Source organism: Geospiza fortis, unplaced genomic scaffold (genome assembly GCF_000277835.1).
Source record: "Geospiza fortis unplaced genomic scaffold, GeoFor_1.0 scaffold66, whole genome shotgun sequence".
In the NCBI taxonomy this organism is placed as follows: domain Eukaryota; kingdom Metazoa; phylum Chordata; class Aves; order Passeriformes; family Thraupidae; genus Geospiza; species Geospiza fortis.
In genome coordinates this window covers 7,621,962-7,646,309 of record NW_005054312.1, presented here as the reverse complement: position 1 = coordinate 7,646,309, position 24,348 = coordinate 7,621,962, and the positions used below count along the sequence as shown (strand labels likewise).

General features: G+C 39.3%; 1 protein-coding gene across 4 annotated transcripts in view; it reads left to right on the top strand.

The window, feature by feature from the left end:
* The window catches only part of CD44 (CD44 molecule (Indian blood group)), a 51,251-nt gene extending 30,518 nt beyond the window's left edge, over nt 1–20,733 (top strand). The window contains exons 7-15 of one of the 4 annotated variants that reach the window (XM_031055839.1): nt 3,170–3,274; nt 4,936–5,112; nt 6,644–6,805; nt 7,960–8,121; nt 9,370–9,603; nt 10,488–10,673; nt 13,620–13,742; nt 14,990–15,068; nt 17,107–20,733. In XM_031055839.1, coding sequence (XP_030911699.1) covers nt 3,170–3,274; nt 4,936–5,112; nt 6,644–6,805; nt 7,960–8,121; nt 9,370–9,603; nt 10,488–10,673; nt 13,620–13,742; nt 14,990–15,068; nt 17,107–17,323 — 1,445 coding nt within the window. In that variant the 3' untranslated portion in view covers nt 17,324–20,733. The remainder of the gene's footprint in view (nt 1–3,169; nt 3,275–4,935; nt 5,113–6,643; nt 6,806–7,959; nt 8,122–9,369; nt 9,604–10,487; nt 10,674–13,619; nt 13,743–14,989; nt 15,069–17,106) is intronic. The other 3 variants (XM_031055836.1, XM_031055837.1, XM_031055838.1) reach the window with 3 other exon arrangements.
* The last annotated feature ends 3,615 nt before the right edge of the window (nt 20,734–24,348 follow it).

The following is a 24,348-nucleotide window of genomic DNA, read 5'->3' as shown; positions in this document are numbered from 1 at the left end:
GCATGTGTCTTTCGAGAGGAATGGCCTCAGTTCTGAGCTCAGGTCCTTGGCAGCATTGGCTTCATGGGCTTGTTGGTAGAAGACCAGTTTGCTTCTCTGGGTGTGCTTATCTCTGGGTATCCCTTTTGCCTTGGATACTTCTTTCATCTTTTGATTTTATGTCATCTTGGTGGATGTTCCTCATTCTGGGCTCTATTTCAAGGACTATCTGCTCTCTCCTGCTGTCAGAGCCTGTGAGGAACTCATTAACCTTATGGAACGTGGAGCAGTGAAAAGCCCCACGGGGCTTTTTGGTGGCTACTCTCAAGGGAGCATGTTCTTTCCTGGGACTGCCCAAAGTGCTTGCATCTGGCTAGGCATTGGAGGAATGTAATGACACCATGGGTTCATACATTCACCCTGCTGTCACATCCATCTGTGGGCATGAGCGTGCTCAAGGTGCTGCTGCTGGTGGAGTGGACTTTGCTGGAGGAAAAGTTGCTTCTCCAGAAATAATCACACACAAGATCTTGGTTAAATGAGCCATGTCCTAACAGCTCCAGGGCCTCATCATGACAACCTGGAGAAAACCACCACCCAGGCTTGGTGGAATCCGTTCCCAGACAACTGGTGGTGGTCGAATCCTGGAGAGAAGACGCCAGAGCCCACGCCAGCAACCAGGGGTAAAGAATGCCATGCTCAGAGGCTGCTTGGTTTAGGGGCTGAATTACCAGAGAGCAGGGCAGCAAGCTGCACAAACTCTAGGTGGAAGGGGGGATGGATGTGTGGCATCTCTCACTGCTGTTCCTTGCACGGTACTTGAAGCAGGAGAGGCAAAGTCCCTGGCTCCCTGTCACAGAGTGTAGACGCGGTAGCAATGGAGCAGTTGTGCACATTGTCCATGTGCCATGGAAGCATTCTGCCTGTCTGAAAGGGATGAGTCTGGGAGCATGCCATTATGTAAAGCATGTACCTGGGTCTGTCTTTCTTCCTGTTTGGAAGCAGTTTAGGAGCAGACTGTTCCAATGAGAAGGACTTTTAGTGGGGGGGAGGGAAAAGTTTTCAAGCCAGTATGCTCTGCTCTATCTGCTAGAAGGGGACAGGGCATGGTTAGTGCTGTGACTATGCAGAGAGTCCCAAAATGTATCCAACAGCTCTAGAGGGGCAGCTTCATCAGGGCCATGGCAGAGGGGAGAACCCTTTGTGAGTGAAAAGGCCAGGAGCAGCTATGGCCCCTGGGAAGCACTGGGGCTGTAAATTCTCCTCTGTGATTGTAAGGCTGCGCGTAGGGGAGGCAGGAAAGCTGAAGTGCCACCAGCAGTGGCACTCAGCCTTGTGGGTTAAGGCTTCATGGCAGATCTAACATCACCACAGCAGATGTGACCTCCAGTGGCAGTGATTCAGACGATGAAGACTCTTCTGAGGAGATTGTGTATCCCACCATGTTTCCAGGCCAGGGCAGGAGTGTGGCCAAGGACGAGCATGCTCGCAGCACGAGTAAGGAACTTCTATTCTCTTTGGATAGTATCTTTCTTGATTTTCCTCTCTTACCTGATTCTCCTACTACTTTGTCATGCATTTATTTTGTGAAAATTGGATGATCTTCTCATCAGCTGTTGGCTTCAGACATACCTCTTTTGTGACTGGAAAATTATCTTAGATCCTTAGCATAAAATAATGTCCGTTCTTTCTCTACTTAGAATTAGTATATCAGTTTCATGTTTATTCAAAGGTTTGCGTTTACTCATGATTATTCAAGACAAAAAATTTATCTTTCATTCTATTGGTTTATTTTAAGTATTAAAATAATTCTAGGTCATGTTATATATAACCTACATCTATTCAATAGCATTCTTCCTCTCTGTTGAAGATGCTCAGGCACAATTTGGAAAGACCAAACCCCAAGTCCCTTTTTCATTGGGAACTGTCAACAATACAGTCTTGTGTTTGCTACCTTCTACACACAGATGAGTCTTCTAACTCATCTGATTTGTTTTTTGACCTCAGATGCCTAGGCATCATCCAGTATTACAACTGAGATATTTTAATACATAGCCTTATTTTCGTCGTATCTATAGTCCCACAGTGATCATCTGAGAACTCTTCTTTAATTCAAAAGCCATCCATAGGTGAAATAATTTTGTCTGAAAACCAGAAAAACACCACATATGAAGGTCAAAGCTAAATGCTATGTGTCACTGAAGTGCACAAGCTGCTACTTGTCTTTATGACCAGGGAATGGCCCCAGCCCTGGGGGTTTTTTAGCATAGATGTTCCTGTTAATGACTATACTCTAATGCTCTTACTTGTACAAAGATATTAATCTGTTCTATATCTGTAGGTTTATTTAATGTAAGTACATCTTAATGTGTCTGTTGTCTGTGCTCTTATTTAATCAGCAGTCACTATTCATAAGCCTTTTATTTTTTCTAAGATAGTGCAGTATTTGCATTTTTTCAGCAGTGATTTCCATTTTTAGTAGAAAATGCAAAATCAGGAATTTATCTTGCTTTGGGACTTCTTATGTTTCTTCCTATGCTTTGGATAGTTTTGGTGTTTATTCATCTTTGAGACTCTGCATTGGTAACTTGTCCCACAGATGTACTGCATTCCATACCTTTGACAGCCTGATGGTGTCTGCATGATCCATGGGTGAAAGTCTATTCAGTCTCTGGTCACAGACTCTTGGAGAAGTTCTGGTTTATATCTTTTTAATTGTATTATAACTTGACTAATATTGGCCTCCTGGTGCTTGTCAAGGTGCTCTCATTTTTTTGCTGGCCGTCGTTTTTTTGCTCAGTCATGGGTATTCTAACATGGTACTTCTTGAGTACTCCTTGAGGACTTAGCAAGCATGTTTTATGTCTATTGAGATACCTGCCATATTCCTTAGGTCCAGCATTATTCTTAAAACATGAGTTTAAATTTCTACAACTGCTCTACTGGTTTTGCATTGCTTCTACTCTACATTTTTCTTCTGCTGCTTGTTTTTCCCATTTTTCTTGGGAAGTTTTGCATCTGTTGAATGCAAAGAAAAGAGCAACTGGTTTGTTGTGAAGGGATTTGATAAGAAGAGTAAAGAGACTACAGCTAGGCTATACAAGAAGTTCCATTTTCCATCACCTTTATGGTACACACAGACAGTAGATTTAGAGCATGGTCAGCATTGAATCCTCCATTGTCCCAACAGCTGTGGACTCACAACACGAAACACTTCTGGAAATCACCACACAAGGCCATTGGAACCCCACCTTTACAGATGAAGAGGAGCAGGATTCTAGCTCTGCTAGCAGGGGTAAAGCAATCAAGCATTTGAGATAATACTCAGATTTCTGATATAATTCAGTGAAGTATGACACTCGGGGTGCAGCTGTTTGTGTTCTCACATCATTAGCCTCAGTTCATCAGTTCGGAGTAATACCTTTACATTATTTGTGCTAGAGACCTCAAAGGTGGTGTCTGTAACATTCATCTGTCAATTCAAGTCTATCTTATGTATACAAAGTTCATTTCTTGCCGCTTCTCCTCACATCTCTGGTATTTTAAAATTTGCACTACCAGTAGTGTGCAATAAAACTGAGCAGACTGTAACTTTTGGTGAGAAAAAAATTCCTTTTTCCACTTCAAAATTTCTATTCTAAAATCTGAAGATAAAAGACAAAAAAGGGAGCTAGTGTTTCCAATACATAAATTGTCTTACAAAGGATAATACACTACCTCCAGATGAACTGGGGGTGAAAATTTTGCTATCAGTGCTAGTGCCAGTAGCCAACTGACATACCAAAATGTTGAATTCTGTAGGTAAGAGCTACAGAGTGCATCCTCAAGCTATTTTTCTGTGTCCTTCTGGTTCTGAGATTGTTTTGAACAGCATAAATTTATGCAGTTGGCGTTAGAACAGATTCTGTAATCACACAGAAATGGTTTTTGTGATAACTTTCTTTTAGTGGTGAAGTATTGTTAGATCAGTTGTATTCATACATTGATTAATATTGCCTCTTTTTTTGTAAGATAATGTATATGTGTTCAGTTTAATTTTAAAATTATGAACTACATTTGCATGAGCGCTGTCCTTACAAATATTTCATTGCCTGAATGTGAAGATAAATATTCCTCCAGTTTTTCTCTTCTTGGGAAATAGCATCGTTTCTCTCTCTGGTAACTTATGACATGTATGACACATCCAGCTCATTCTTTGCATGCTCTGATTAAGGACCTTAGCTTTACTCTTATATACCATTCATGGAAATGTTTGATACTTAAGACAAATATATTTCCAGCTGAGTTCTTATGCTTATCTTAGGTTTCCTGATGTATCTTTTCCAAACCTTCGTTAGAGCATCTCATATGGTGGTGGTACTTCAGCTGACTGCATCTTCTGCTGTGTAAACAACAGCAAGTTAAAGAGTAAGCAGTGAATTAATTTTATTGGTGAGAGCTTTAATTATTATTGAGTTCAAAATAAGTATGCTTATCTACTTACATGAACCTCCTTATTTAATTCATCCAATCTCAGAAGAAATTACAATTTCCTTAGGGCCAGCTTTGTAATTATGCAATTGAGATAACTCAAAAGAAAAGATTCATCAGTGTTTTACTTTAAAAACACAGAATACGAACAAACTCAACAGTTAAGTTTCTAATAATAAATATGAAATATTTAAGCTGTTGTTTCTATGAACTCTTCTGGTTCTTGGATATCTCTTATCTTCCACTGGTCATTGGGATCCTTTCTAGTGTACTTAAATCTTCTGATGCTCCTGGTGATGCTTTTGTGTGATCAGGTTTTCAAAGGACTTCTGTTTTCTTTCATCTTTCATTTCACATGAAATGCAACAACAAGAAAAAGCCAAAATGCAAAAGCCAAACACCCTTGTTATGTAGACTATGATGATAAGGATAATATGACGATGTTGAGTATTTTGATCATTTTTGATTCAATCACAATCTTACCAGCACTAGTTACAAGTGAAAATGAAAAGCATCAAGGACCAACCCAACATCTGCTATTACACAGCCTTCATTCTGGAGGGATCAGTCAAGAACAAAACCCTGCAAATACCACTGGCAGTACTGAACAACATGGATTTACTACTGCAGGTGAAAATTATTTTGGAAAGGAAACTTCTACAGGTAATATTGCAGGTCACATTTTAGCAAATTTTCAGAGTTTTATAAAAATTTGGTTTTAGGATGTTTTACTCACATTTTTGCATTCTGAGGCCATAACACATGTTCTGTCAATAAACCTCAGCAATTTTGATGTTACATTATTATTTTTTTAATTAGTATATTCTTTAGACTTTTCCTGGATGCTTCTCTTCTATTTGTCTTGTATGTCAAGACCTTTAGTAGGTTAATTCTGTAACTGTCTCCTACATTTTGTGTTGTGTGTCATGCAGTCACAAGCTTTCAACAGGCTGTCAGCCAGGGTTTTGTCTGCAGGAAACAGAGAAGGCTTAAGTGGAAAAATAATAATGTGTGCTGCATTTTTCACTCCTTTGGCAACTGTGTTCGCTCTCCTGTTGCAAGTCATTCTTGGTCCTGGGATTTTTTTTCCCAGTTTTTGTTAATCACAGTTATATCTAAAAAAAATTATCTAAACTGTTTACTCATCCCACTTTTGAACTATAGCAATATGAAGGGAAGAGGACAAAGCAATGTAGAATAAGAGAGGCTTCTCTCTTTCATTGGTTGAATCAATTGAAACATAAAAGATAAAATCGTACTGTAAAGGTGGTAAATGAAAATTAATATATTTTAATTTCTGTTCCTGTGAGCGTACCAAACTTACAAGGTAATGACAGGTGTGCTGTACTAAGCACTGCCAACAGTGAATGCACCACAGTCATCATCTGCCCTTGTGGATTATCAAATGCAGGTCTCTGATAATCTGTTATCCTACACTACTACGCCAATACATAATGGCCTAACTGCAATTAAAATTGTAACACACTGTGGCAAACTTCCTGCTTTTTTGCCCCCCTTATTGGGTTGAAGGGCTTAAGAAGGTTTATGCTTTTTTACACAATTTGGGTACTCTTTTGCTTTGATTGTGTAATAAAATCTACAGGTTAGTTGACGTGGATGGTGTTTTTCTAAATAACTACAAGATCAGATATTCTCCGTCTGTATGCTGTCTTATTCATTGTGTGCACCATTCACAAATCTGGCCATGACCTAGCATTACCCTTTGTCACACCTCTTTGTGTGTTTTCCTGGAGATGCTGCAACTAATGAAACAGTGAAACTTTGAGAAGAAATTGGATATAGTCAACACACTCAAATTATGTGATTAAAATCTTACTGATGGGTCATATCCTTGCAGTTATTTATGTCTGAGGTTTTAAATTCTGTTTAATATTCAACAGTACGAACTTGACAGCAAGATTCAGATAAATACTTCTGAAAAACAGTAACACAACTTGATTCTAAAATGCATATGCTCATTTTGAGGAAGGATTTGGTCCTACTGATGACAGTTGGCCGCTTTTCTAAATATAAACGAGGATGAGAAGCAAATCTACTTTACTTCTCTTTGCCATTAAATGTAGTAGATATGTGAGCAAGACCAGTCATAAAGACAAGAACTGAAGAGGAGAATAATGTGAGAAATGGATCTTTATATACTGAGTTCATAATTGCTTCACCATCATCACAACAGCTATGGTCCCCAGCCGTGGGGCCAAACAGAACGACTCAGCGCGAGAGCCACTGGTGTACCCAGGCTGGGATGAGGGAGAGGATTATGCCACAGAGCCTGCTGGAATGGATAGAGTTACTCCTTCCAGAGAGAGCAATCATGAAAGAGAGTCTTCCACTACAGGTACCAGTAATAATGTCTGTTATGTATGCTGCATCACTTGTGTCTCTCAGATGGCCTGTCCTGGAAAGATCTTGCATGAACTTGCAGACAGGAGTAATTACTGATCTCTTAAAATAATCTCATAAACTGTAGAGTGATTAATTTTCTCTGTGCCCTGTCTGGATAGTGGTGAAACAGAAGATTTCAATTTTAGCTTCAGTTTTAGTTTTATAAAACATTTGTTCTTTACTTGCCACCACCACTTAGAGGGCTTTTCATTCCTTACTGGAGCATGGCTGTGCAATTGCATCCAGCTCATTACATAAGTTACATTATTTGGTCCTACCAGACTGTCTTCATCATAAAGTTGAATCCATACTTATGCATATTTGTACCTCAAGAGGTTAATCCATTCCATTTGTGAATATTCATCTGGTGAGAGAGTGTTCTTTTCATAGACTTTACCGAAATCTTTATCCCTCTGGTTCATTCATACAATGATAAGAGGCTGGAATCTATAAAATTGTTAAGACACAGCAATCCATTCTGATATAACACAGTATTTATAACATCAACATAGTGTTCTAAAAACATGGTGTGATCTCTTCTTCTGGAGGTATCTCCTCTCCATCTGCCACTGGAATCTGTATATTTTGCCAACATCTCACTCCAACATGCTGAGCTTAAATGTGGAGCTTAAGGGTCTCTCAGAAGCCAGTGACAGGGTGGAGTAAGAAGCAGGGGCCTTCATGTCTTCTTGACTGTCAGTATTTCAGTACTGATGCCTGTAGTGTGAAACACACTGTGAGAGCAAGTGACAGTGCCAAGGAAGCTGAGACTCTGTAGGTAGCCTGGGATGCAGGTCAGGGAATCCTTCTGACTTCTGCCTCTGTGCCTTTCCCTGGGTCCACTGCCCTCAGGAGTCTTTTTGATTAAGTAAAAAAGTGGGCAAGGACAGCAAATGGATATGTCTCACCAAAACTGTGAGAGAGCAGTGATGATGTACACAAGGTCTCCCTTCTCTGCCCTTTTTGTGGAGAGAAAAGGGTAACAGTGCTTTGAGGGGAACAGGAGGCTTGGATGGGAGGTAATGGGAAGGCCGCAGCAGCACACACATGGAATTCACAGCTATTAAATAATCCGTGCTTAAATCATCTGTTATTAAACCATCATAGCAGCTGTTGCCTCTCCTGATGGTGCCCACCACAAAGAGCCAATTCAACCACTTCTGCCTTGGGATTATGAATCAGAAATGAGCACTGAAGGCATCACAAATCCCACGGATGCCCCTGGGGATGAAGTTCTCCACAGGACCACAGCCACTATGAACAAAGCTGGTAATGACTCTCCTCTAGTGGGTTCCAGTAAAAATAATGGATTGTACTCATTTCTCATGTCTGGTGTGAAGTGAGACATTATTTCTTCTGAAATTGACTTCTTTCCTTGTCTTTCTCGTCTTCAAAGTGTGCATTCTTGTTGTGAATTTACAGTGCAAATGTTTTTTATTATTTTGTTACATGTGAATATCCCAACAAGAATTCCTGTCTGCTTAAGGATATTTTTTTCCTGTGTGCCCTGTTTCTTATGCCCCCTGACTTTGCTTGAGTGTATTTTTAACTGTGAAAACAGTTGGTTTTTGGAGGTGGCTGGTAGTGCAAACACTTGTTTTTCATGTCTGGTCATTCCTGGTCTTAATTTTTCAACGTATTCTCTTAATACTGTAAAATTTGAAATAATCTGTTGGAGTTTGTTTATATAGTTCTGCAAGGTTCTAACTTAAATTCCCAAACTCTGCATGTTATCCATTTAAAATTATTCTCATTCAAAATACTTCTTTTTTATTTAATACAATAAGATATTTTTTATCACACTGAAGTTGTTTGGAACTTTTTGCATCTTTTCTTCCTGCATTTTGTAAAAAAGATGTTCTAAGGAAAAATTAGCTGTTATCCTTTTGCTTCTCTACCTCTAAATCCATTTTTATCTGGATTATTTAATCTTCAACATTTAGGATTTGACAGAGAGCTATGAAAACTACAAATTGTGTGGATTAAAAATATAGTTTGTAGATTAAAAAGCTTGTGTTCTCTATCATCTGCTCATGTTTTCTAAATACGAATGAGATTCTGTAAAGTTTCCCAGTTCACTGTTTTCAAACTTTATGAGGTTTGACAGGTCAGTTGCAAATACAAAAACCCAAGTATGATTTTGCAATTTTTTCAGATGTTATTAATTAAGTCATTCTAATCTGATTGCTGTGTAACAAGAGGAATTCTTATACTCATTTTGAAAATAATATTGCTGTTTTCTCACTTCTAAACAGTGTTCACTAGGTATTTTCAAAACCAGTATTTTAGGCTGCACTGTGAATATTAATGAAGGAAGAGGCAAACCAAAAAGAGTGTGTCATATGCAGAGGATAGTCTTTGCTTGTGGCTTTGTTTTATTTTGTTTTTCTTATCCCTGCATAGTCTACATAGGCAAATAAATTTAAAAGGTAGAGTTTACTAAAAATAAAGAGGGAGTAATATGTAAGGTGCATTTTTAAAATGTTTTTGACGTTAACTTGGCCATCATCACAACAGTCACAGCCTCCAATGACGTTCTGGCACCAGAAGATGTAACCCAGGAAGCATGGGCACCTCACCTTGTGGTGACATCTGCTTCCTCTCCTGAGGGTGCCCACCACAAAGAGCCAACTCAAACACCTCTGCCTTCAGATGATGAACCAGGACAGGGCACTGAAGGCATCACAAATCCCACGGATACGCCCAGGGATGAAGTCCTCCACAGGACCACAGCCAGTGTGACCACAGCTGGTAATGACTCTCTTCTGATGGGTACCAGCAAGAATAATGGATCATTCTCATTTCTCATGTGTGGTGTGAAATGAGACATTATCTCTGCTGAAGATTACTTCTTTCACTATCTTTCTCATCCTGGGGATCTTCATTCTTAGTGTGGACTTGCAGTGAAAAACCTGGCATAGGATCTGTGAGTGAGGCCTAAGGGACTCCTTGCTCCTTCTTGCTGGTGTACTTGGTGGTTTCTGACCTTTGCTGAAGCATGTTTTTAGGTGATCTCCCAAATGTTCTGTGAGACATGCACTTTGGTGATTCTGAATCCTCAGCCTCATCTTCCTTTCTTGTGCATCAGTGGCATTAGGCTGGATATGCTTTGGCACCATGGCTGGTGTGGTGGAGGTGCTCTGGCAGGCTAATCAGATGACTTGATCCTGCAACTCAGCAGCAGCACCCTCACTGGGCAGTGGTGTCCCAGTGGTGAGGGCAGTGCATTCATTAAAGAATAACATCCCTTAAATTCTGCCATCAGTTTCTTACTTCTCTTCCCCTGTGTATTGCCAGGCAAGACTGACAGAGGTGAGGCCGCTCACTCCTGAGTTACAGGGTCAGGTTGTTGCTGCTAAAGTCTCTTCTTCTAAAGGTCTCCCCTTTCCCTCTGTCACTGGTATCTGTGTATGTCACTAGCATCTTGCTCCAACAGGCTGAGCATAGATGTGGAGCTTAAGGGTCTCTCAGAAGCCAGTGACAGTATGGAATAAGGAGAGGCCTTCATGTCTTCTCCCCTCCTTCTGTGCTTTGCATGAGGAAGGTGAAGGTGCCTTCTGGCTTGCTGTGGCCCAGGACATGATGTGGGTGGTGGTTTTTGTAAGTGCTCCCTGATCATGCCACCATCATGGCAGTCATAGAGTCCATGGATGACGCTGACCAAGAGAAAGCAACCAAGGAGCCGCTGGCACCTGGCACTGCACCTGGAAGGGAAGGGGAACCAGCAAACACCACAGATGGTTTCCATGTCCATGGGATACCTGGAGTTTTTTCAGACATTGAAGACCGTTTTATTCCCTTGCAGACTTCTCTTACTACCAGTAAGAATAGTGAATTATAACCATTTTCATTTATCCGTCAGTAAGTTGCTATTGTGGACGATTGTTATTGTCCAAAAATGTGTACTAAGCATAATTGTAAATGGTTGTCATATTATGATTTCCTTTTTGGGTTTTGTTATTGGTTTTAACCTGCTGATAAGATGTCATGAATGGTATCTCTTTCTAGTAAAAGCATTAGGTAAAGGCTGAAAATAGTGTTTTGCAAGTAAGCTTTTCTTGTATTCTGTTATCAGCATGTGGTAACACAACTATTGAAACGAAGAAATGCAAACTTTCTGCTCATGCCCATATATTTGTGATAGCATTTTGTCTTTCTTTTTTCGCTGGGCACAAATGACAGCTATGTAACCCTTAAGTATCTGTCACTTTTTCCCCATTTGTAACCTTTTAAATTGGCTGAATAAGTACTAAAGAGAGGTAATTCTCTGTGACACCATTTTTTCCCTAGCTATATGTGCTGTTGGTATCTTTCCAGTGATTAGTTATAGCTGTTACTGGGCTGTAACTGACATTTCATTTGTGAACAGCCTTGTTTTTCAAAGGGTTATTCTTCTGATGAAGTTACTGCAGTTAACAGTGTTTGCCTATTCTACTACATACAGCCTTTGGTATTTTTTTTAATGTGTGGTCACGTGCTAATAACATGGGAAATGAAGGGACTTTTCCTTATTCCCAAATGTAGTTTCCACACAAATAACCATCCTAATAGTAAGGGGTTTTTTCCCCAATTCAGCTAATCCAAACACTGTTTTCATGCACTTTCTTGGAAGTTAGTGGAACCATTCCAGAGCAGAATTTTGCCAATGCTCTGTGGACATTCATTGCATATAAACAAGGTTACGTACCTATATTTTTACAGCATTATACAGAAAACACTTGAAAGCTCATTCTTTTAATAATTCATTAGTATTAATTAATATATTGTGAGGTAGAACTTGGGCTAATTATTTTTTCAAGAATTTTGTATAAACCAGTAAATTCAACTCTTAACAAAATTGCCTGTTTATAGTATTTTGACATAGGCATAGGAATATAATGCAAAATATGTATTCGTCAGAATTTTATTGGAAAGTGAAATCTGTTTTAAATAATGTCTTCCTACTAAAACACATTTCTTTCATTTCACAGGCCCTATTCACTTAATTAATTTAAGCTCCCTTCTTAATTTTTTTGTGTAGACATTACACACTATGAAAAAATGTTTGCTACCTTTCTGTTTTAATCACATAAAACCTGTAAGAACAGGTTTGAATCTTTTCTCAGTGGGAATAATGTCAGTATCCTGGCAAAAGGCTCAGAATGCCATTTTCTCAAAACTCTTCCTTTTTTCATTTACCTTCTCTTGGTGTGTTTTAAGAACACAGTTTATGGGAATTACTAACGCACTATGATTGTCATCAAAAAGCTTATTGAAGGGTTCATTCATTTGTAATGTTGCCCAGTATAGGTGAAATGGAATGGAAAAGATTCATGAATGCATTGTTAAAGGCCTTCTCTGATCAAATGAATGGTTTGATGTACTGTACCACTTTTTTTCACTTGCTTTTTTTCTACAGCAATGTTTAAGCTGTGGTCAGACCACACCAAATGTCCAAGTGTCCGCAGCATAACAAGTCAGTCCACTGAAGGGACACAAAAAATAACTGCCCGTTAAGAAAGAAAATCTGGTGTGCTCCCAAAATGAAATGTAGAGGGCTTTTGAGGTTCCCTCCCTGCCACTTGCAAGCACCTCCCCAGAGCCAGAACAGCAGGGAACGTGGCTGACCCTTGCTGCTTCTTCTCAGTGCTCAGGGGAGCAGCAAATGTAGCAGGTTTCTAAGCACACAAATTTTAATGAATGCCTGAATGCCTTTCTAAGGGGTTTTGTGGAGGAAAAGCTCAAAAATCTGCTGAGATGTAGTGTATACAAGTTAGTAGGTCCCTCTTGGTCAGCTTTCTTTGCTGCTAGATCAAGATTTTTCATTGTTGAATTTATGCTCTGTCCTTTGTTGCCAGATAGTACCAAACAACACGCCAGTCAATTAGTTTCTTGTTAACAAAAATAATAAAAACATCTGGAAAATGCATGAGCTGCTTGCTGGCTGTGCTTCACAGAAAGAATAAAACATGCTTCTCAGTTTTGCATTTGCCAGCTGTTACTAGGAAATGAGATCAGAAATACTGGACAGAAATAAGTTGTAATGTGTGATAAAGAAAAAGAACTTTACAGCTGATTAGAGTTAGTGTTTAATTTCTTAGTGTCTGGAAGATTTCAGAGAGGTGGAGATCTGTAATGTATTTTTGGTAGTGATAATGAAATTACTGTTCCTATAGTCTGCTGATAATTTTAGACTTGGGATACCCTTATGGTAATAGCACGGGCCAGGAATGTAATTGCCTAAAAGTTTAAGCAGTATGACCAGCTTAGAAAATATGAGAGACTGATTTAATATCTAATACCATCTTGGAACCAAATTACACAACTTATTAAAAAGGACAAGAGGATCCACATCTAAGTTTGCAGAGAACACTTTTTTCTATTAGGAAAAGATTACTTTTAATTTTTAGAGTCCCACTCTAGCTGCAAAAGTCACAAGCATTCAGAGAACTATTGTTCTATTTTTTGGCAGCATTAGAGTTTTAGGTGTTCAGTTTTATCCTGTGTCAGAATAGAATTGAAACATATGAGGGAGACAAGAGGGGAAAGCCATGAGTTTTGCTTCTCAAAGTACTAAAGCTAGCCATAGTTCAAATGACTGTCATGCTTATAGTCTGTGTGATAATTTTCATGATAATTTTCATTATAAACACTTCATTATAAACACTGCTTCAGCATGGACTTTCCAGAATATGATTTTTACACTGTTTAAGTTGCAGTCTTAATACATTGCTGTTAAATATCCATCAAGCATATTTGGCCTAATGGCTGGAGTTTTTGTTCTTCAGGCTCTACCTCTAGTGTATATGGCAACCAAGGACCAAACAAGGGACATTATGAATCCACAACTTCCCCTGGAGAGACCGCCACAACAAAAATAGATTCACAACCAAGGTCGGCCCGTGTACCAGGTGGGTTTTTGAAGTCAAATGTTTTAAAAATCCAAGGACAGAATTCTATTCATATGAACTGAAGTAAGAGATGAAAATGAAGGTCAAATGCTTTGTTCGGGCTTTGTTCTGGATCCAATCATATTCAGCATTTCACAAGTAGTCCGAAAGACAGAGCATATTGTAACTCATATAGTTTTTCAGCAATATTAAGATAAGAGAAACCATGCATTTGGGGAGTGGGAATAAGATTTAATTAACTTTTATAAACTGAAATTAAATCAAGCAAAACTTGATAAAGTTATATGCATAGCATGATATCCATGAGAATGTTGAGCTGAGACAAGCTCTCCAGAAGAGAGTGTGCAGACTAAAACAGAATAAAAAGAAGCCAACAGCATGATACAACTGCAAAAGAATGCAAATATATTCTGGGACTTATTAGTGGTAAAGTCATTTTTAAAACAGAGAAGGTTATTATCCCACTGTACTTAGGCCTAGCAAGTCCAGAGGTGAAATTCTGTGTTCAGTTCAAGGCATTGCATTAGTCACAGGGAAAAAATGGAGAAGAGCACACAGAAAATTTTGGGAAGGTAACCTTTGAAGCACCTTTTGAAGAACTCATCATTTGCAGGGAAAACTGAAGGGAGATATAAGAAAAGCATGCTACGAAAAGAATGCCTATCAGTTTTTCACCATGGAGTACTAATAATTAACTAATTAGAAGAGGTAATTTGTTGCAAATTAATGTATGAGTCTTGTTAAACAAGAACGGTTGTTTCAAACAAAGAAAATACAGGACATAGCTCTTGGGAGAGGACCCCCATCTGTAATGGTAGCAGAGCTATAATGGTAGTAGAAAGTAGGCTACTAGGAAGGTTGTGAAACCTGCTTTACTAAAAATGTGCTAAAACTCATCCTGCTTCTGTGCCTGAGATTGTAGGTGTGTCATGCTGAGCTTTTTCTTTTGCCATTGGAGTAAATCAGTGAAACAGGTCCTCTTCACATATGCCCACCAAAGTGCTAGCAGGTGACGATAGTGATGGGGTATTTAATGTGAGCTGGCCTGTGTATAGCTAAGTGATGAAAATGTGTTTGATTTGCACAGAAAGATTTTGTACACCAAACAAACATTCATGGAAGCTAGGAAAAGAGTGTGACAGCTTATGGGAAGTAGAAGAGATTGTGTTTCTGCAGTTGTGTGAAATGGCAAAACCACATGAGATACATTCACACTCTCTCTTGCCCTCCCTCATCTGTCCCTGCAGACTGGCTGATCATTGTTGTTTCTCTGGTGGTGCTTGCATTGATCCTGGCAGTGTGCATTGCTGTCAACAGTCTCAGAAGGTAAGGCCACCCCTTTACATTTCCAAAACACACTGCCTCACTTTTCTCTTCCTTGAGAGTCTCCAAAGCTTTCTCGAAGAGCAGAGTAGCAAACGACAGGAAAGAGCATCCTCTGCAAAGCTCTGTGGCTTGTAGTGTAGGGACCCAGGTCACCATGTCCTGCACAGGTCACACATCAGCCTTCACACTCACCTGGAACCACTCCCCTGAAGTCAGCAGCTACATGAACCGTTTAGTCTTGGAAATGGAAACTAACTGTACACAGATCACAGAAAACTGATTACCCTCTGTCTATTCGTTATTAATGGGAAAATTGGGTTCACAGAGAGTGGAAGTTGTGAGATGAACACAGACAGTAACAACCACAGGATGAGCCAGGAATAATCCTCCACCATTAAAGCATTGTCTGTGTGCAGCATGAAGGGCTGTCTTAGACAGTCACAGTGATTCTGTGAAAACCTGCTACTCTGTTTCTTCTGAACAAGAGCCAGTATCACAGCTGGCAGTCGCAAGCATATATGCTAACATTGCTCTCTGAGCTCTCAGTAGCTTTATGTACTCCATTTTACAGATGAAGAATCTGAGGAGTGAAAAGTAATGCAATGATCTGTGAAAAGTTAGCTGGGAAATTGGAAAAACCCTAGCCTAAAGGATGGGCTATAATATTCTTACCTCTCTTTTCTCTGGGGCCTGTTCTGAGGTTTCTTGCCAATTGTTTTCAACTGCTTTTTGCTACTTGAATGTTAAAATTGAGCTTTTAAACAGAGTAACTCTTTGCTACTTGAATGTTGGATTTTAACTCCTTTTTCATCAGAATGACTATATAATATGTGGAGATTTTTGTGCAGGAAGCAGTGAGCACATTTTTTCCTAGTCTGTTGGTTGCAGAGCACTCGGAGCTGCTCTTTTAGGAGGCTGTGGAGCTCCACAGCTCCTTGCTGGTGTCTTTTGGCATTTTATGGCTGCAGAGCAGGAAATCATTCCCAAGGGTGTGTGTAGCATTAGCAGAGTGAACTGAGCTACTTCAGATAAAATAACCCTCATCTATGAGTCAGTAGGCATGATAAAAAAGCTATTTCAGAAGCATCTCAGTAAAATTGAACAGCCGAATCAGTCCTCCAGGAATAAATATGCTTCATTTAAGAAGAAAGGACTTAAAAGTCCAACTTCACAGACACATTGTCCCTCTTAGGCATGCTGGGCTCTGCATATTCACTTTACACAAGGCTGTTTGAGGACAAGTAGGATGTCCAGCACTGTGTAGCCAGGGAGTCATGTAAACAGTAAATCTGACAGCTGTGTAAGTAGTGCTATTTTACTGTGCTGAAGGATACCCAGCCCACAATAACCAGTGTGCATCAGCTTTGGACTGGTGACTCTTTAAAAGATTGTGTGTGTGCATGTGTTTTAATTCAGAGCTACATATAAGGTTTGTTGGGCAGTCCTGCAGCAAGTCTAACTTTAAAATCACAGTGTCTATTTATTTCCTACCTGAACATCCCAAGGAGCTGTGCTGCAGGCAGCAGCCAGAATAGTTCTCCATATTTCCTTACTGTTGGTTGGCCTCTAAGCTTGACATGCTAAGACAAAGGAAAAACAGTTGTCCTGTTTAATGAGGTGAGAGCTTGATCCAGATTTTCTGCTTGGTTAAGAATTTGTGCATTTTCAAAGCTGTGGTCCCAAGCCTGGATTTTGAAGGTGTCTTCATAGTAGGGCTATTTACAAAGTTCATAAATGTGGATAAATTCAATTGACAGAAAAAAAATTCTATCCTTCAGTAATGAATGTTATTGCTACATGTAGTAACAGTAAATATAAATTAGATAAGTGAGGTCCTAATAAATTTTATGCATATAATGGTGGATGCTTTCAAAAATAAAATATGCAGTATGGGGAAACTTTACGCTTTGTATGGTGTAAGTCTGCACTGGCAGACACAATTTTAATTTCCAATCACCTTTTCCTAAATACTGACCTTCAGTTTTTTATTATTTTCGTTGTACTCTATTTATAATATTTAATTTTTATTTCTTTCTAGATGTGGGCAGAAGAAAAAGCTAGTGATTAACAATGGCAAAGGGGCAGTGGAGGACAGGAAGACAAGTGAATTAAACGGAGATATCAGCAAATCACAAGAAATGGTGCACTTGGTTCATAAAGAACAGTCAAATGACCGAACACAAGCATGTGATGAATTCCTGACTGTTAATGAAACACAAAATCATCACGAGTTTGACATGAAGACTGGAGTGTAATGGTACCACACTGCCAAGCAGATCAGCGCTGGGGAAACCAAAATCATGTGGAACTTGAACAGGAATTCACAGATGCACTGTGCTACTGATGTCTTTTGAACATAAGCATAAGTTCTATTTCTTTTCAATCACTTTGCTATGATGCCTGAGTTTAAAAATTGACATATGCTTTCTGAAATATACCCCCAAGAGTTGCATAATGCTTTCAGTTCCCAGTCCCTTCACAGAGGACTCTCACTGTGTCCTGAATGTTAGGAGGCATACAAGTTTACATCATTATTTCCCAGATGGAAGGTCTTCACTGTGTGAAGCTAAAGAAGTATCCAGTCACTCCATCTTACAGATATTTAAAGTATAAAACATGCCATGGTAGAGAAATAAGTGAGGAAAAATGTCAAGAGTAAAAAAATCAAGTTTAAACCCAAAAAGCATCTTCTACAATGTCTGCAACAGCAGAATCCTTCAGAAATGCCTTCCAGCCAGGAATAGCTGTGGGTACATTCAGAATCTGCCAGTAAAAACAAAAAGTGACATTTTATAATGATGTGTGGCTTCATCTGCAACGAAGGAAACTCAGAAGGACAAAATTTATTTATCTCTATTTTTAAATATCTATGGACATACAGCAAGTCTTCTTGGGAAGGGTAATAAAGGCATGAAAACATGAGCTGAAATATAATAAACTTCTATTCTTTATTATCCTAGCAACCTGTACAATTATCCTTCAGTTTTTGAGGTGTTCATTGATCTTCTCCCCACCGCATTCATTGGTCCAAGTTTGTGCATGTTTTTAATGAGCCTGTTAGTTAAGATAATGAATAAAACAAAATGACCCCAGCTCTACACATATGCACAAATCAAGCAATTGAGATCACCAGGGAAGCTGACAGTATTTTATTCCTGAAAATAGGTCTCTATATTCTGCTCCATTTTACTAAGGAGATGCTGAGCCTATTAATTTTTTTCCTCTATAACTATTATATTATACGAGATTGCTGATATTTTAAAAGCTGCTTTTCTATGATCTCGCTCATTTCCTCTGTATTCTCTTTCATTCACATTTTTTCCATCAGCTTTTTAAAAACACCAAAAAGAAACATTGCTTGCTTTTTGGTACCAGAAGTTCAATTTCTATAGAAAAGATCAAAGGAAAGGAAAGGAAACTCTTCCCAGCCATGTAATATAGTAGAGTAGCTGAGCTGCATTGTTACATGCTTTTGTTCTGTCCTTTTGTGTCTGTAAAGTATTTGTATTAAGCTATGATGCTGTGCATTGTATTGATAAGAATTGTCAGGGAAACAATTATTTACTACCAGTGGTATGTGCCATTTTTAAGAAAGCTTATTGGAACAGAAGGAGATTTGTAACTTCTAATTGGACTCCCCCCAGGAAATGCAGGGAAAACTGTTGGTCTGTGTCAGCTGTGGGATGTGGATGGTCTGTAGCAGGGCTGTTCAGGAGTTCTGTTCACTGACCGTAGCCCGTCTTTGAAACTGTTCTGCTAAAGCATGTTATAGTATGTTCTCCATCTGAAGCAGTTTGGAAGATGAATATTCAGCTGGCTAAATACTGACTTTAGCTAGCACTGGTCTTTACTGGAACATAAAGCACAAGACTGTTGATTATATTTCTGAATCACAGCCCTCCAGCAGTTTCCCATGTGCTTCATGGAAATGCTCAAGTGCCCTGGTATCTGCTGGCAGATCTGCTCAGGGCAATTTACACCTGGGCAAAAAGCCCCAAGACAAGGTGATGTTTTAAAACACACATAGGATGTTTTTTGATTTTATGCAGGTCAGATATTTCATCTGTGAACAGTGCATTGATTTTTGTTTAATGTTTTTCTATTTGTCATTAGAAATCAAAGTGATCTGCTGAAGGCTGTGTTTAAACTGCTGTTAGGTACTCATTCCACTGAGTATGGAGATCCAGAGTAAGAATTAAAAATCTTTAAATCCTAACTGGGTATAGGTCTCAGTGAGAAGGATGTATTTCACTGTCTTGGAGGCTAAACTTCTCTTTAAAAAAACCAAAAAGTCTGTGGCATGTTATTCATCTCCCTGTTCAGATATTAAATGAAGAAATCCGCAAGCTTCTTGGTAATTTTTCTTATAGTCAGTAGCTATAAAAGCTCAGGCAACACTGGTTGGGTTCTTTGTATATTTTTAAAGGAGAGATGCTCAAGAGGCAATGCCATTATTTTATATATGCTGATTATTTTTAGGTTATGTCCTGTGACTTATGTTTATGTGTAATTGTTTCCTTATAGTTTCAAAACTAGATGGCCATTTCATATGTATAGTACAGTACATATTTTTATTAATCTTGCTTTTATTATGAGGGGTTGTTTGTTGTGTGTATGTATTTTTATATAGAGCACTTGATATATTTGCATATTTATTTAACAGATTAATCAGAATTAAAGAAAATCCATCTCTAAATTGTAACTAGAAATAGCATTGCTAAAAACACATCGGACTTTAAAATAAGCTTCCAAAATCAACTTGATTCCACACTGAGGATGAAATGTAAGTCCAGCTGTTAGTGGGAGAGAAGTCTTCAGCTGGATGGTCATGTTGAGTGCTGTGATCATTTTTCCTGCTTGCAAATTCCAAGCGGGGCTGAGGTGAATGCTGTGACCTTGTCTGCTCTGCTGGCCTCCCATAGGCTCCATGGGTGCTCTGGAGTTAGTGATGAGCTCGGCTTCACCCCAGAAGCAGACAACAGCTACAACAACTTGGTTCAGTTAAAGATCAACCCAGTAAGATCTTGACGACCATTCCTGGCTCACAGAACCAACACTTGAAGAGTGCAGCACCCAGCAAGATCCAGGTGCTGACAGACAAATCAGTTGTGACTGACAAATCTCACTGTGTCTTGGTCTGTCCTTGCTTGGTGCCTAAGAAGAATGAGGATCTCTCCTAAAAATGATAAGGAGCCTGCAATCAGCTTCTGTTATTCCTTTGTCTTGAAAAGTTTCAAATAAATGTGATCCAGACCAGTGGAATACTGTCTAAAGCAGCAAGCGCATTTAAGAGAGTCTCTGTATGTTTTATGGGAAATGAATATTTTCATGAAGCAGTGCAGGCTGATTGTTTCATTTGTATTTTCTTGAAGTTCTGAAAAGGAATATTTGATTAAAGCAGAGAAAGGATGTGCAGCTGTCATGTCTGCCTTTGTGGATGTGAAACCCTTTCCACAATACCAGTTCCAAAATTGTACTTTTGTGGTTTTTCATAGGATAGGGATGGTTTTTGTGTGTCCCTTGTCAACAACAACCTCTGTACTAATTAGTTTGAAGCATTGTGCCTGGAATATTTTTGGGAGACAACTGCCAAGTGTCTCTTTAGCACATATCATTCTGGGTAGGGCTGGTCCTGATTATTCTTTCTGTAGATGAAGGAAATAAATCCTCTGACAACTGTGTTCTGCCTCCACATACAAAGACCCCAGGGTATTTTGTAAGTCAGCAGTTAATGGGTTTATTTTAAGCTATATTAGGCCATTAGACAATAATTTTTTCTTAAGCTTTATTAAACAGTTCAAGGCTCTAATGCCTCTGAGTCTCTGCAAGAGCTCTGATTAGTAAAATACCTGCCCTTTTGGTAGCCACAGGTTCTGACTACTTCTTCTCTGTGCAGGGGAAAAGGACAAAAGGTAGCAGGAAAAGGGCTGTTCCTTGGGGTGTGGTTCCAGCTGTGTGGGCGTGGGTGACAAAATTCCTGTTCCTTAAGGGTGGAAAAAATTGTGCAAAGATGTTCTGGGCATGAATCTGGGGGGTTCAGGATGGAGGGAGAGCGCAATTTCTGGGAAAGGATGTAAAGGGAGAGTGAAATTTCTGTACTACAACTGGGAAAGTACCTTCAACAGCGCCAGCACTCTGGCACTCAAATATTTCACAACTCTAAGAAGGAAAAAAGAGCCTTTTCCTGTGAACCTCCCCCACCTCCAAGTCATCCTCTACATCTACCACCTCATTTGCAAGCTGATTTTGAATTTTCCCCTGGTAACTTATTTCTCGCTGTTGCTATGCCCTGCTGCATGGCATCCCCCATGCTGGGGGCGAGCAGCTGTGGCAATGAGGAGAGGCAAATTTAGGCAAGATGACTAACTGTGTGTTCTGTACAGCACAGAGACTGCACTTTTTGTCTTCTCTTTCTCATCCCTTTGGAGTAAGGGTAGTAAAGGCAAGATTTCAAAAACATTTCTGAGAGGGACTGATTTGATTTTTATTTATGCCTTAACATACATTACACATGAGGTGAAAAATTACTGCAGGGACTGTACAGGTGCTGAAAGCCCTGACACGTGCCAGGTGTCAAGGATGCCTGGGAAAAAATGCCTGGGAAATGGAGCTGTGGGAGCAGCCTTGGCAGATAAAAGCAGTTACTCTCTCCATCTCCCTTTTTCTCTCTCTGGTCTCTTTTCTATCCCTCTCTGGTCAGAACCATATTCTTTATCAATAAATGGTTCTCCAGTATTTGCTGCTTTTTGGGCATTATTTTCACCCAAGAAATCTATCAAAGGGAATCCTCCCTGACTCCTCTTACAGTGGGATGGGACAATTCTGCTCCTTGCTTATCTTCCTGTTGGGAAAGTGCAAGGTTGATACAGATCTTCACATTGGCCAAGTGAGCTGCTGCATAGGGGTGTTTAAAAGTTAAAACTCTAGAAGAGAATCCACCATCAAAGCAGCTCTCCTGACCTCAAGGCAGTTGATTATTGTCAAAGTGCAGGTAAAGCAGGGGCAGTAAAAGCTTTACCTATGCTTTAAACACAGCTTTTCAATTTTGTCTGGATGGTTCCAGCAACCAATAGAAAGGTTTTGTCTGAGTGGCACCTTCAAGGAGTCTCAGACTTTTTTATTTAAAAATTTTTATTAAAATGAATTTATTTATTTTACTCTACAGGAAAAAGTGTTTTGGGTGAAAAAGTAGGGGAATGAGACCCACCTTAATACATCCTCTGCCACAAAAAGGTGTGCACTGAACACTGATGTGAATGTCTTTAGATTTTCTTTAAAAGAAAATTCTGAAAATTATGAAGTTTTTGATCAAAACAAGTCCACAAAAACTGTCAAAAAAGAAGATGACTTTTTTTTCTCAGAAACAGACATAGTTTTATCAAGTTTTAATATTCCATATAGAAGATACAGCTGTATAAATTTCTTCTCTTTTTTTCTTTTTGTTTATTTTTGGGGGTGTTTGTTTGATTTTTTTTTTTATTTTGGTTGGTTGGGTTTGGGGTTTTGGGGCAGTTTTTGTGGTTTTTTGTTTGGGTTTTTTTTTGGGGGGGGTGGGGGAAGAATCTCCATGTCTAATACATAGTATAGCTTTCCCTTTACTAAAATGAAATTCTTAGAAGTAATTTATGGTCTCACTGGAAAAAAAAAGATATGCAAACAAACCCCAGGATTGTTACAGTCTAAGATGTCATAAATTTAAGTGCATTTCTCAGAAAAACCTCCAGCTTTTTTTTTTTTTTTTGAAAATTAAGTAAAAGTCTCACTCAAACACCCACTTAGAATTTAGGGGAGCAAGTGTACTTTCTGCTGCTGCTGAAGCTGAGGCCCAGCTGAGATTAAGGGTACATAGGCTGGCAGTGGTAAATCAGCACATGGCTCATAGGCAGTGGAGACTCTGCATATCCAGAAACTTTTAGGTCTGCTGAGTTTGTCCTGAAGTCCTCTCAGAGCAACCCAGGGCAGAGGAGGATGCAGTAAGGCATTTTCCACTCCTCTGAAGGCTCTAAATTTTGTACCTGCCATCTGAAAGCCTTGCCTTGGGCAGTTGTGGTAGGATGGAGTCAGTTTTAACGCCCCTATTGCCAGTCTCATGGGGAAGTGTATAAATTGTTTAGTACTGTTTGGTACCAAATGGCTTTGGTACAACTGAGTTTTAGCTTTAATTCTAAATTTACTTCTAATCATGATGTATAAATCATCTAGCTTCTGGCAGAAAAAAAGGCTTTTCTTTCCTGGATAAATCTAAAAAAAAGACCCCTTAGATCATTTTCAGTGACCACATTTTCCCTTGCATGAATTGAGACTCCACACTTCCATTTTTTCTTATAAGAAACAGTAATAAACTGTTCTGCCCCATGATGGGGTTAAAGTCTGAGTTTATATTTATATTATTTATATTTATATTTAAACTTAGATTTAGATTTTATCAAAGTACTTTTTTTAAAAGCAAGCTTCCTGTTCAGGGCTGCTGCTGCAGATTGCTAGCAGCACCTTACCAGAGCTAGCTTAGGGAGAGAGTTTCCTGCAGCTGAGTTTATCTAAGGTGAGCCCATGACAGCTGAGCCCCATACACGAGACACAGTGATCTCAGCTGACAACCGCACACAAAGGGAGAGAAGAATGCTCCTGCACATGCTGTGGACTACAGCCATCCGTGATACAATCCTCAGAACAAATGCTGGGCTCCTTTTACTTTTTGGATCCACATATTATGCTCTGTTTTGGCTTTGTTCAAGCATTGCCTGTTTATCTGTAACCTAGTGTGCAAGTACATGGAGTTTGTCTTCCTGTAAAACTGTTTCACAAGCATCTCCTCTGTTCAGCTGGTTTGTTTTCCAGCAGTAGGTCTTCAGATTCACTAGCTCTATAGTTCTTGGGTATTTCCCTGAAGTTCTTTAGTGGTTTATTTTCTAGTTAATCTTTCTTTCATTAGTCAAGTCAAAGTCTGAAACAAACTCAAGGTAGGGATGTTTGTTTGTTCAGCCAGTGATTTAAAAACAAACTCACCCTTTGTTCAAGAAGGTTGACTTCCCCCCTCCACCCATGAAGAGGACAGGTATCAAGCCTGCCTATTGTTTACCGGCCAGTGAAAAATGGGAGAAGCCTCGTTCAGAAACAAAGCTGAAATGATCCAGTCAATTTAGATAACACTGGTAACTTGGGCGAAATAGTGAAATGATTTTTGAGTGCATTTCCTAGCTTGGAAATGCTAGGAAGGCAAAAAGCTTCCTTCTTGTCCCTTCACTGCACTGGGAGTCATCTGCCTTTTCTCCCTTGCACA